Source organism: Apium graveolens, chromosome 6 (assembly GCF_009905375.1).
Source record: "Apium graveolens cultivar Ventura chromosome 6, ASM990537v1, whole genome shotgun sequence".
In the NCBI taxonomy this organism is placed as follows: Eukaryota; Viridiplantae; Streptophyta; class Magnoliopsida; order Apiales; family Apiaceae; genus Apium; species Apium graveolens.
In genome coordinates, this window is record NC_133652.1 from 218030200 (window position 1) to 218043079 (window position 12880).

Genomic DNA, 12880 nt, shown 5'->3' on the forward strand with positions numbered 1-12880 from the left:
CAAGAAAAATTACAACACTAAGATCCAGGGATTACAAGCCCTATACTAGACCTAACAGAGATAAAATATATGTCGACTCGATACGAGAATCTAATGAATGGAAGATAGAGGAGCGCAGTGACTGGAGGAAGGACCCTAATCTGCCACTAACTTATGACAACTATGGCTTCATGATAATGTCTTTAGCCATAATGAAGGAGTTTACCAAGTTAGGAGGTATAGTAAAGTGGCCAATAAAGAACAATAAACCTAAAGCGAACCCGGATTCTAAACTATGGTGCGACTATCATGGAGATTACGGACACAAAGCTTATGACTGTGTGGCCTTGTAAAAAGAAATACAATTTCTGACCAGGAAAGGATATCTCACGGAATTCATGGCGTCAAAGAAGACATCTTATGTTGGGAAGGACGTGTCTCCGAGAAGAAACAACGTGACACCATTAAGACAATCACCACCTCCACCACATCACAAGGTGATCAACTTCATCTCAGGAGGGTCAGAGATATGTGGATTAACATATTCACAGGCTAAGAGAGAATCCAGAGAAATAGACGTACGAGTCACACAAGTGGGGGTTGGCAATGACAATCTGCCATCCTTAATGTTTGATGAATCAGGCAAAAAGAACATACGAGAACCGCAACAAGATGGACTAGTCATTTCACTACCTGTGGGAAATTGCTTAATCAAAAGAATATTGGTGGACAATGGGAGTGCTGCCAACATCGTGATGCTTAGCACGCTGATACAAATGGGACTGAAGGAAAGTGACATGATCAAGAAGTCAACAACATTAGTGGGATTTAGTGGCGAGACGAAACGCACATTGGGCGAAATCACATTACCAACATATGCTCAAGGGGTCAATCTCCTCGAAAAATTCTGCACAATTGATGTGGATTCGAGTTACAACATAACTATGGGAAGGCCTTGGATTCACAACTTGAAGGCAGTGTCATCAACATGTCATCAAGTGTTAAAATTCCCAACACCATGGGGAGCTCAGGAAATAAGAGGGGATCAAAACATGGCCCGGGACTGTTACATGACATGTCTGATGCCAACCGTCCAACATCATGGAAATGAGATGCCTGTAGCCATGGTAACAGACTAGAACGACTGTCTGAAGTAGATTTGAAGATGAGAGACAAGAAGGTATTGATAGGGGAAGACCTCTCTCCGACAATTGAAGCTAACTTGGTAAATTTCTTAACCACGAGGTTCGATGCTTTTGCATGGGAACATGATGACATAACGGGAATCGATCCAAATGTCATCACACACAAGCTAAGCATGGATCCTAGCTACACACCCGTCCATAAAAATGAAGGAAGTTTGTAGCTGAGAGAAATAAGATAATAAATGACGAGGTGGAAAGGCTCATCATGGCTGGATGATTAGAGAAGTTGATTACCCCGAGTGGTTTGAAAACATCGTCATTATACATAAAAAGAATGGGAAATGGAGAGTTTGTGTTGATTACACAGATTTGAACAAGGCCTGTCCTAAAGACCCCTATCCGCTGCCTCACATTGACATCATGGTGGATTCGACAGCTGGTCACGAGCTACTCACATTCCTGGATGCGTCAAGTGGCTTCAATCAAATCCAAATGGAGCCATCTGACTGCGAAAAAACCACATTTATAAGGACAGGGGGATATATTGTTACTTGGCCATGCCTTTCAGATTAAGAAACGCTGGAGCTATATTTCAAAGACTTTTCAACAAAATGTTTAAAGAACAAATAGGACGGACAATGGAAGTCTACATTGACGACATGGTCATCAAGTCTGTTAACGCAGAAAGTCATGTACATGATCTTCAAGAAGTGTTCGATATACTAAGGTCATACAACATGAAGTTGAACCCATCCAAATGCAACTTTGCTGTGTCATCAGGAAAGTTCCTTGGACACATGGTGACAAGAAGAGGAATTGGAGCAAATCCCGAACAAGTTAAGGCAACCTTCAAATTGAAAAGTCCATCGAATGTCAAAGATGTACATAAACTGACAGAACGAGTTGCAGCCCTGAACAGGTTCATTTCACGTTCGTCAGATAGGAGCAAGCTTTTTTATGACATGTTGAGAAAGAACAAGGGATTCTTATGTTCTGAAAAACATGAGGTTGCTTTGAATGACTTGAAGAGATATCTAACTACACCACCACTTCTGTCCAAACCCATTCAAGGAGAGGACTTGTACGTGTATTTGTCTGTGACTGATCATGCAGTAAGTGCAGTCCTTGTTAAAGAAAATGAAGGTGTCCAGTCGCCTGTGTATTACATCAGTAAGAGCTTAGTAGACGCCGAAACAAGGTACACATCTCTTGAAAAATTAGTACTTGCATTAGCCATGACCTCCATTAAGTTGAGACATTAATTTGAGTCACATAAGATACATGTCATGACGAACTTCCCTTTGAGGAACGTCTTGAGTAAACCTGATTTGACGGGAAGAATGGAAAAATGGGTCATACGACTAAGTACTTATGACATCACGTACGACACGAGGACTGCAATAAAGTCACAAGCTTTAGCTGACTTTGTGGCTGATTTTAGTCCAAGCCATATGACAGATGCTGAGTGGGAATTTCAATAAGTTCTCTCAAGAGTAGACATGAAGCCTTGGACATTGTATACAGATGGGGCATCTAATGTCAGTGAAACGGGATTGGGGATTGTCCTCAAATCGCCACAAGGGATATGATAGCCCAATCGATATGTTGTAACTTTAAAGCCACGAACAATGAAGCTGAATATGAGGCATTAATTATGGGACTCACAATTGCTAAAGACATGAAGATCAAAAATATTGATGTCAACAGTGATTCATTACTTGTTGTCAATCATGTCAAGGGTTCTTATGAAGCCAAAGATCTTAAGATGGTTGCATACCTGGACATCACAAAAGGATTAACCAACCATTTTGACAACTTTAACATACAACAGGTTCCAAGGGAGAACAACGTGCAAGATGATGCATTGGATGGATTGGGAGCTGTGTTAAAAAACTTGGAGTTAAACAACATCCCAGTAGTCCATATCGTGAAGCCTGCTATGCAAAGACTAGTTCCTGGGTCAGAAATAATGACCCTTGATCAATGTGATGACGACATCAGTGAAAATGTAGACAACAGGATAAAGATATACAAGGATTACTTACAATTTGGAACAATACCAGCCAACAACAATGAAGCAAGGGTTCCCAAGATGAAGGCATCAAGGTTCACGATCATAGTTGGCGAGTTATTCAAAAAATCTTCCACGGGGCTGCTACAGAGATGCTTGAAAAAGTATGAAGCAGACATGGTTCTAAGAGATGCACACAAAAGGGAATGCGGGAATCATACTAATGGAAGTAATCTGTCTTTAAAAATTCTACGCTTGGGATACTGTTGGACGACACTAAGTCAAGATGCCCTAGACTATGCAAAAAAATGTGACGCCTGTCAACGACATGCACTTGTCATACACCAACCAACTGAGCATCTTCACATGTCCATTCCATCTTGGCCTTTCTTGAAATGGGGAATGGACATTGTAGGAAAAATGCCACCCGCACCAGGACAGAAGGTGTTCATGTTGGCCATGACTGATTATTTCTCAAAGTGGATTGAGGCGGAGGCGTTCAAGCAAGTGACATCAAAGGAAGTAATTTCATTCATTAAAAGAAACATTCTTTGCAAGTTTGGTGTACCATCAGAAATTGTTTGTGACAATGGATCGTAGTTCATAAGTGACAAAACTGAAGTGTTTTGCAAATATTGGAATATTAACTTGATTAAATCAACACCAAGATACCCTCAAGCCAATGGACAAGCCTAGTCAAGCAACAAGATAATAATCAATAACTTAAAGAGACGGTTGACAACATGCAAAGGAAAGTGGGCTGAAGAATTGCCTTGGGTGTTGTGGTCGGACAGGACAACTCCAAAAATGTCTACAGGGCAGACATCATACAACCTAGTCTATGGCACCGAAGCTGTATTACCAACAAAGGTCATGATACCGAAAATAAGGTATGGGCTCTTGACGGGTGATGTGAATAACACAGAATTATCACACGACAAGGACACTGTGGATGAATTGCGGGAAATTGCAAAAATTCGTTTAGCTTCTTATCAACAAAGAGTGGCCAATACCTACAACAAACATGTTCACATAAGGACATTCCGTGTTGGCGACATGGTGTTAAGGAAAACGTTCCAGAACACAATGGACATGACAACAGTAAAGTTTGCTGACACTTGGGAAGGCCCTTATTTCATTGATGCTGTCATAGGACGCGTGGCTTATCAGTTGTCAATGATGGACAAGATCCAAATACCAAGGAGCTGGAACGCTTTACACTTAAACTTTATCATGCGTAAAGTTCTCTATCTTTTTCTTTAAATTTATCTTCAATAAGTCGTTAGGACATAGCTCTTTGTCGATGATTAGTTTACATTTAGTGTGATTTCGCTTTCTACTTGCTAGTATTTGTTTGTGATGACTTGTTTGAAAATGTTATGCTGCGACCATGATGTCAATCTGTTATGTTTTGTATCATGAGTTACAGATTATGCAATAAAGTGTTTCTGAACTTTTAGCTTGACTATTTAAAATATCCTCATTGTATCATTATGTGTACAACATTCATATTTATCTATCTACAAAACATTACTCTATAGTCTCTACTGTAAATTAGCATTTATTCAATTATACCAAGGGCTGATCACCCTATTACAACTAAATTACTTAATGATTCAACAAAATTAAAGTAATGATTACAAACACTACATTAAATCTTTCAACACTTACAAGTGCATGCACCAGCGAGATAAATATTGACGAAATATAATGAGATACAACGAAATATTGACGAAATATAACGAGATACAATGAAATATTGACGAAATATAACGAGATACAACAAAATATAGACGAAATATAATGAGATACAACGAATATTGATGAAATATAACGAAAACAACGAAATATTGACAAAATACAACGGGATAATACAAAACGTAAAATTAAAAAAACAACGAAATATTAATGAAAAACTACAAGATGTTAACGAAAAATAACAAAACATCAACGAAAGACAACGATATATATATATATATAATATATAACGATGAAATATCAATATAAAATGACAAAGTAATTATGAAAGACGACAATATAATGACGTATTCTATGAAAAAATCTAAACTCTTCATTTTGCTAAAGGCAAACACACAGGTAAACGTGATGTTACGATTCAAAACGTTTAGGAAATATCATAAGCGACATGTCATTTTGAAACAACATAAGTTCGTCAACTAAGATGATTTACTCAATTAATTAACGGAAAAAGGTGTTGCAAACAGAAACCATTCGATATTACCACAAGGAGTTCAACTTAAAGAAGATAGAAACTAATGTCCCCCACCCGAAAGCGAAACAGGTATTAATGTATCACAAAAAACCAAAACCAACAAACGAGCTTGAAACTTAAACAGAGAACAAGTCTGAAACATTTAAATATAAAGACATGATATGAAGATTAGATCACTTGTCTTCGAGAGCATCATCTTGTGGGGACTTTGCCTCATCACCATCACCGCCACTTTTGAATTCATCCATACTGAAGGCGTCATCAGGAAAAGCTTTGTTATAGATCTTGACAGTTTCCCGGACATCCCACGAGATCCAATCACCTATATGGTATTCGAGCATCATATCCACACGAGTCCGCATAATCTGCTTATGCACAACTTTCTCTGTTTCATCCCGCATATCTTTCTCTAGTGACTGCACCTTGGAAACAAATTCCTCCCACTCGTTTTGCACGTCCTTCATAGCTTTCAGGTTGTTAAACACCAACTCCTTCGCTGCTCAAATTTTCTCCGAATATTTCTTATGCTCGCCCTCAAGATCCTTGAGTTTCTTCATTTTGTGTTCTTAAACTTCTCGGGCCACCATCATACTCTGGAAAGACTGCGATAAGGAGAAGATTTATGAAGAAAATAGTCAATTTAGTAAGGCAAGAACAAATTAAAGGAAAGATAATTGGCGTAGCTTGTAACGTCACTTACGTGGAATGAGAAGCCAGCAATATCATCCAAATTGGAACCAACAGGCTTAGCCGACAGAGCCTCCATGGATAGGGGAAGTAACATGTTGTCAAGTGAACGGATAAAGGTGGAAGGATCGACTGACATCTCATAGCTCTGGATGGAAAGTGAGACAACAGTCTCAAGTTTGGTGTCCAAAATAGATGGGTCAATTCTAACCTTTTAGAAATAGGGCTGTTAAGGGGGTTTACCATCATGGAGGACTTAGAAGAATCAGGTCCAGTCGATTTCTCATCACGAGCTCTTTTAGCAAAGAGATCTTTGCTAGAGATAATTAAAGGCTTAATTACTGGGGGCTTAAACTCTACAATAAGGAAAAAGGGTTCAATCCATGTCAATATAATAAGTGACAAACAAAGAGAAAAGATGGAATACATCAAGATAGAAAGCTTTTGACGTATACCTTTGGCGTAAATTCTTCCTGAAATCATCTCACCTTCTTTAACACTCTTGGGACTTTCCTGGGATTCAGACGACAAGCTTACAGCAGAAGAGGATGGCTGTATGACAGGGGCTAGAAGCAGCTTACTTCGAGTCCTAATTACAGCCGATTTCTGCTGAGGTTTCTTGGAAGCTGTACTCTCATCATGAGGTTGAATCCTCTTTGAGCCATAAACAAACTCTTCAATGTTGACATGACTAGCATTGCGAATAGGCTTGCCCAAACAATTTGGCCACAACCTCTCACCAACCGGCAGTGCACGAATCTTGTCAACAATGGCCTTGGCCTCAACATTGTCATACTACAATATCAAGGATGAATTTACAAGGTGTAATAAAGACGATGAGAAGGCAATGAATCGGTTCAACAAAGAGGGAACAACATGGGTTTAGTAAAGAATATTGATGATTAAAAATTGATAAAACATGCAATTACGCCTACAGATCTAGCCGAGAAACAAATAAAGAAAAAAGGAGTAAGAGAAAAGAAGTTTACCTGTGTTATTCCAATGATCTAGTAGGTAGTCAACATCGTCTCCAAGGGACGCCTTTTTGACAAAAAATAGTCCTTTTTTCCAATTCTGGTGATTAACAGTTTCGTTGTTCAAAATCAAAGGGTCATCAGTATCTTTGTTGGTAAAACCAAGACAACCACTGCTAAACTTCTTCAAACTATAAGAATGTTTGACAACATTAACATCAATACCAAAACCATTCTTTTCTTCAACCGAATCCAAAAATGTAAGGACCCTCCATGCAAAAGGCATGAGTTATCCAGGAGACACTTTTAAGGAATCAAGCACACCAACGATAAATTTTGAAAATGGAAATGTAAGCCCAATATCAAAGGGGTAATAATAAAAGCATACCCAATCTTTCCTGAAGAAATCGGCACGGATGGAGACGTCTGGAACAATATCAACTACATTTGACTGGAATAACAACTTGGCCTCTTCAAATCTTTCGGGTTTGATCTCACTTTGACGATTATCCTTGGAATCTAGAAGATTAGTAGCAACCCAGTTAAATGGATCGGAAAGGGAATGGACGTTTTCACCATTGTGACTCTCGGAACTCTTGTTGTGTTTTTTGGCCATGATTAAAGAAAGAAGAAAGAAGGAAGAAGGAAAGGGTTACGCGAGAAGATTAAAGTAACAGAGAATAATAAGTGAATTGGGGGAAGTAGATATATGAAGAAAATGGAGTAGCTCAGCTTTGGATATCGTGAAAGGTTTTTTGATAAGTGAATAGACAGTGCATGTATATCATCTAGCTGATTACACGCTAATCTAGGAGGTGAAGCAACAAAATACGCTACCTAGATTATGTGACGTGATTGTACGACTGAAATATAAAGTTGAAGATTTTACTAAATAATAAATTAATTAGAAAAATCTGGGGCTATTGTTGTGTATGCAAATTTTCGTTGATGTCAGGACATGATCAGATGATGGACGGCATCGTGGTTAAGACAGGACGGGAAGGTAAACTTGACGTCGTAAGCACCTAGGACATGAAGGATAGCTGGTAAAATCTTAACTTAGTACACATTATTGCAGAATAAATAGAAAATACAGTTCAGGGATTGATACCTATCTACAACACACGATTCAAGATAGAAAATTTTGAAAGTGGAGAAAAAAGGGGAACAAACTCGGAGATAAGGGAGGAGGAAAGGAGCAACGGAGAAAAAGAAGGGGAAGTTGTTGCATGAGTATATAGCAAGGATAGGTTGACAAGAAGAGACACGGCTAAGAAAACTGAGAAAACTGAGAACAACGCGGTTTTTTCCCATTCTCGGGTTTTCCGCGTCACCAATCTTTTGTGTATAGTTTACTTATGTTTCTTTTTGTTCATTAGCATTAATTTGCTCACACTTAGTATTGATCCTTAGTATTTAATCCAAAAAAAAAACAGAAAAAACAATAATTTAACATGTTTCAGTCTTTCCATTAAAAATTATCTGATAAGACCCCATACAGACCAAATAAAACACAACTAACAGGAGTTGCTACTGGACTTTAACAACTTAAATGGATCAAACCTCATCTTGTGGTGATTTTGGTTAATTGTTATGTGATTGTATCTAAATATTGTGGTATATAATTGATTCAATTGAACAATACATATTTTATTGAGTTTACTCTCATACCTTTTGAAGGGGCTCTTGTTCGAGGATTTGGATTCTTCATGTTTGAAGAGCATATTGCTAATTCAGATGGATCGGTAGTTTCCAATAGCATATGTACGTAGTGAACTAGTGTTGTTAAAAGCGCACCTAGGCACAAGCGCACAAAAGCACACCCCAAGCGCCTTAGCATAGGTGAAACGCGGCAACTTCAATCATGCGCGCACTTTTATAGGGGTGCTCGCGGTGCGGTGTGGTGCTGTTTAAGTTCAAATCGCATGTGTGGTTTGGTCAAATTCTCTAACTGCGCCGCGTAAACCTTAAAATACGCAAATCGGTGTGGTGTGGTTTGAGAGGTTTATAAAATAATAAATAAATAAATAAATAAATAATTGATGTGTGACACAAACACAACAGTGATAAGAGAAATGAGTAAAACTGTATTATTATCACCATTGATAAGCTCGTTTTGTTACATGATGAAGAAGATGATTCTCAATGTCTTGTATAGGAAGAAATGTAAATTATCTCATCTTCTAGATCTCTACTTACTATCTATCTAGAATACTGGGGTACATAACAGAATAGCTAACTCTTCGCACCAGTTTTACAACTATGTACAACTGGAGTCCAGCTGTGATGACTGAGATGACTCTGCTTTCTTATTGGTTAGTGTAACATCCCCCAAGGTAGGAGGTACAAACAGATTGGCAACTCCTAGCTTCGACTGCAGAAAGGCAAGTTGGTAAGAGGGTAAAGCTTTGGTAAACATGTCTGCAGGTTGGACAGATATACTGATATGAGTAGGAGCTATCAAACCACTTCGAAATTGATCATGGACCAGATGGAAATCAATATCAATGTGTTCGTACGCTCATGAAACACTGGATAGAGGCAATATGCAAGGTTGAATTAGTGTCACAATGTAAAGGAACCTGTAAAGGAGAAGGATACTGCAAAGTTTTTAACAAATTGGCAAGCCAAATCATCTCACAACACGTATCATCCATGGCACGATATTCAAATTTTGCAGAGGTACGTGAAACAGTAGGTTGCTTCTTGCGTTTCCAAGAGATAAGAGATGACCCAAGCATGACACAGTAGCCTGTGAGAGAACGTCTAGTCTCTGCACCACCACCCCAATCGAAGTTACTATAAGCTTGAAGTTGTAAAGAACTATTAGACATGAAGAACAACCCTTGGCCCGGAGAAGCCTTAATATACCTAACCATCTTGTGAGCAGCAGTCAAGTGATCTGCTCTAGGAGCATTAATAAACTGAGAGAGTACATGAACGCCATATGACAAATCATGTCGAGTAATGGTGAGATATACGAGATGTCCAACAAAATGATGATAGAAGGTACTATAGGTATCAGAGAGTAGTAGAGAATCATTATCAATAAGTTTATGATTCTATTCAACGGGAACAACTGATGGCTTAACAGCACTCATACCATTGTTAGTAAGGATGTCTAGATCATACTTGCGTTGACTAAGATAAATGCCAGTGTTAGAACGAGCAACTTCAAGCCCCAAAAAATAATTCAAAGCACCTGTGTCCTAAATTTTAAACTAAGAATGTAAGAATTCCTTTACAGCATTAAAAGAGCAATTGAACTGCCTTTATTGCTTTTATTTTCTCTGGATTAGCTTCAATTCCTCGATTGCTGATCATGAAACCCAAGAATTTGCCTGCTGGAACTCCGAAAGTACATTTCTCTGGATTAAGTTTGAGTTCATGCTTCCTCGGGTTATCAAAACATTCTCTCAGGTCTTCTATGTGTCCTGGGATGGTTGTTGATTTAGCAATCATGTCATTGACATAGGAATCCAAGTTTCTCCCGATCCGGGACTTGGATATCTTGTTCATGGCTCTTTGGTAAGTGGATCCTGCCTTTGTTAGTCCGAATAGCAATATCACATAAGCGTATACTGCTATGTGAGTTATCAATGTTGACTTAGGTATATCTTTCGGGTTCATCTTGATCTGGTTGTAACCGGAGAAGGCGTTCATGAAACTTAGCATGATGTGTCCGGAGGTGGCATCTATCAGCTGATCAATATTGGGCAGAGGGTATGGGTCCTTCGAGCATGCATCATTCAAATCAGTGTAGTCCACACACATTCTCCATTTTCCGTTTGACTTCTTCACCATGACAACATTTGCTAGCCACTCCGGGTACTTGATTTATTTGATAATCCCTGCTTTGAGCAACTTCTCTACTTCTTCATCTATTGTTTTTGCCTCTCTGGGGCAAAGTTCCTTCTCTTCTGTTTGACCGGCTTTCTGTTGTAGTTGACGTCCAAACTGTGTATTGCTATGGTGTCTAGAATGTTAAAGAAATTGCTAGAACAAACTTCTTAAATTAATAATGAATATTGGAAGGTATACATGTCACCCATCATGGCATACCAAGTTTCATAGATTTCGGATAATTATAAGATATCATTTGATGGCATCTGGTATAATTATGTTTAATTTAAGATTTGATAATGGTAAACACTTAGCTATGAAAAATAATATAGACCACCCCAACGTGGCGTATTATTTAGTAATAGGACCAAAGTAACATCTAACCAAACTTAGGTGGTATACATGTCACACATCGTGGCGTACCGGAAATTTATGGTGTTTAAATATTAGTGCATTAATTTTAATAATTGTTAGAGGAACCAATAGGTCTTTATATTTAACGCACCCTTTCTGTGTTATGTGATGTTTTTATGCATGATTCTCAGGATACAATGGGCTTTAATCCACTGTTCACCATACTTAAAGATAATAAACTTACCGGACCTAACTATATTGAATGGAAACAAAATTAGGACATTGTGTTGACTGCTGAGGAGTACAAGTTTTGCACTTATGAAATGTGGCGCCCCAAAATCCGGGGTCAGGAATCTCGGAGGCCACGCCATCTAAACTACTACAACCACATACCTCACACTACAATATATAAATACTCACACTTTATGACCCCACACTTATCATATACACACACACTTACAGGTTATTGTCTTGGAAACGAACCATTCATAGCTAGAGTAATTCAACCATAAAGTGATAATTATTACAACCCAAAAGTAGTTAAGTCTTACCGGGGAGTAACCTTTAAGTAAGGCTAGTCCATCGGTCAAATATACGTTTCTTGTTTATTACCTTACATAAGTCATACTTATAAATAAGCCGAACTAAAATCAACTGAAAACCAATCCAGCTTATTCGGACTACCTATGGTACAACAACAAAAATCTACGGAACAGCTGGCCATTTCCTACCCGTTTCCTGGTTGTGGTTCTCATGGTAGGCATCTTGATTCACTGTTGTGTTTTGTTATTTTAAAAGAAAGCAAGAGTGAGCTATAATTCCCAGCATAATAATGTACAGTATGAAAATGACTGTATGATAAACTTATGTAAAACATCATATATGATAATTACATTTTATTCGAAAATAGTTTCCCTTGGTGATACACACCTTTTACAAAAACAATCATTTAGTGGATTTTATTAACCTGCGAATACCTTAATAGTAAACCCAACACCTATGCTTGGATTACGGTATTACATCACAATTCCAATTGGAAGAATAGGACATTCATTGGAGCCACCGCATACGATGATCAGTTGTACTACGATAAAAGTAACCTTTTCTACTAGTAGAAGGATGACACCTTTGTATCCCGGTTATCACCCTTGCCGCATACGGGCTATGTGTCCTCATTTCGGGTATACACACACTTCACAGGTCCTTAGGTATAGGTTGTACCGTCTCCTACGGTACCAGTAGTCTATCCAATACACGAAGTACTTGGATCCTACCCCTCCCTTGTCCTTTAGGAGATCCTATCATATCCCGAGAACTCGAATCACATCGAAGTTCCCCCAAGCGTTTTGCTTGTTGATAGGTATAGCTTTACTTTATATATATATATATACTTCCGAAAGTTTTCGGAGAAAGTACTAGGGATGTGAGTTGACCGTTGTCAACAGATAATTGAATAAGGGGGGAGTTTCTCTTTGAAACTATATTCAAAATAAGTCGAGATAATATTCTCCGACGATCTGAAATTATTCGAATGATTTTTCAAAAATCAGAAGGTATTTCAAATCAGGTCCTATGATTTTTAAATTATAAATAAACCCTTTAATGAATAATAATTAATTAAATGATAATCGATAAATAATTAAACCTCGAATGA

The 12880-nt window shown here is 38.2% G+C and overlaps 2 protein-coding genes across 2 annotated transcripts; both read left to right on the plus strand.

The window, feature by feature from the left end:
* Positions 1-377: 377 nt before the first annotated feature.
* Positions 378-1118, plus strand: LOC141665741 (uncharacterized). Its single transcript, XM_074471722.1, has one exon. It carries the CDS (start codon positions 378-380, stop codon positions 1116-1118), a length of 741 nt encoding a protein of 246 aa, XP_074327823.1.
* A 2824-nt stretch (positions 1119-3942) lies between these two features.
* Positions 3943-4398, plus strand: LOC141665742 (uncharacterized). Its single transcript, XM_074471724.1, has one exon. It carries the CDS (start codon positions 3943-3945, stop codon positions 4396-4398), a length of 456 nt encoding a protein of 151 aa, XP_074327825.1.
* The last annotated feature ends 8482 nt before the right edge of the window (positions 4399-12880 follow it).

Excerpts from the sequence above, each read along its gene's own strand:
- LOC141665741 (XM_074471722.1), top strand. The coding sequence starts at position 378 with ATGGCGTCAAAGAAGACATCTTATGTTGGGAAGGACGTGTCTCCGAGA.
- LOC141665742 (XM_074471724.1), top strand. The coding sequence starts at position 3,943 with ATGTCTACAGGGCAGACATCATACAACCTAGTCTATGGCACCGAAGCT.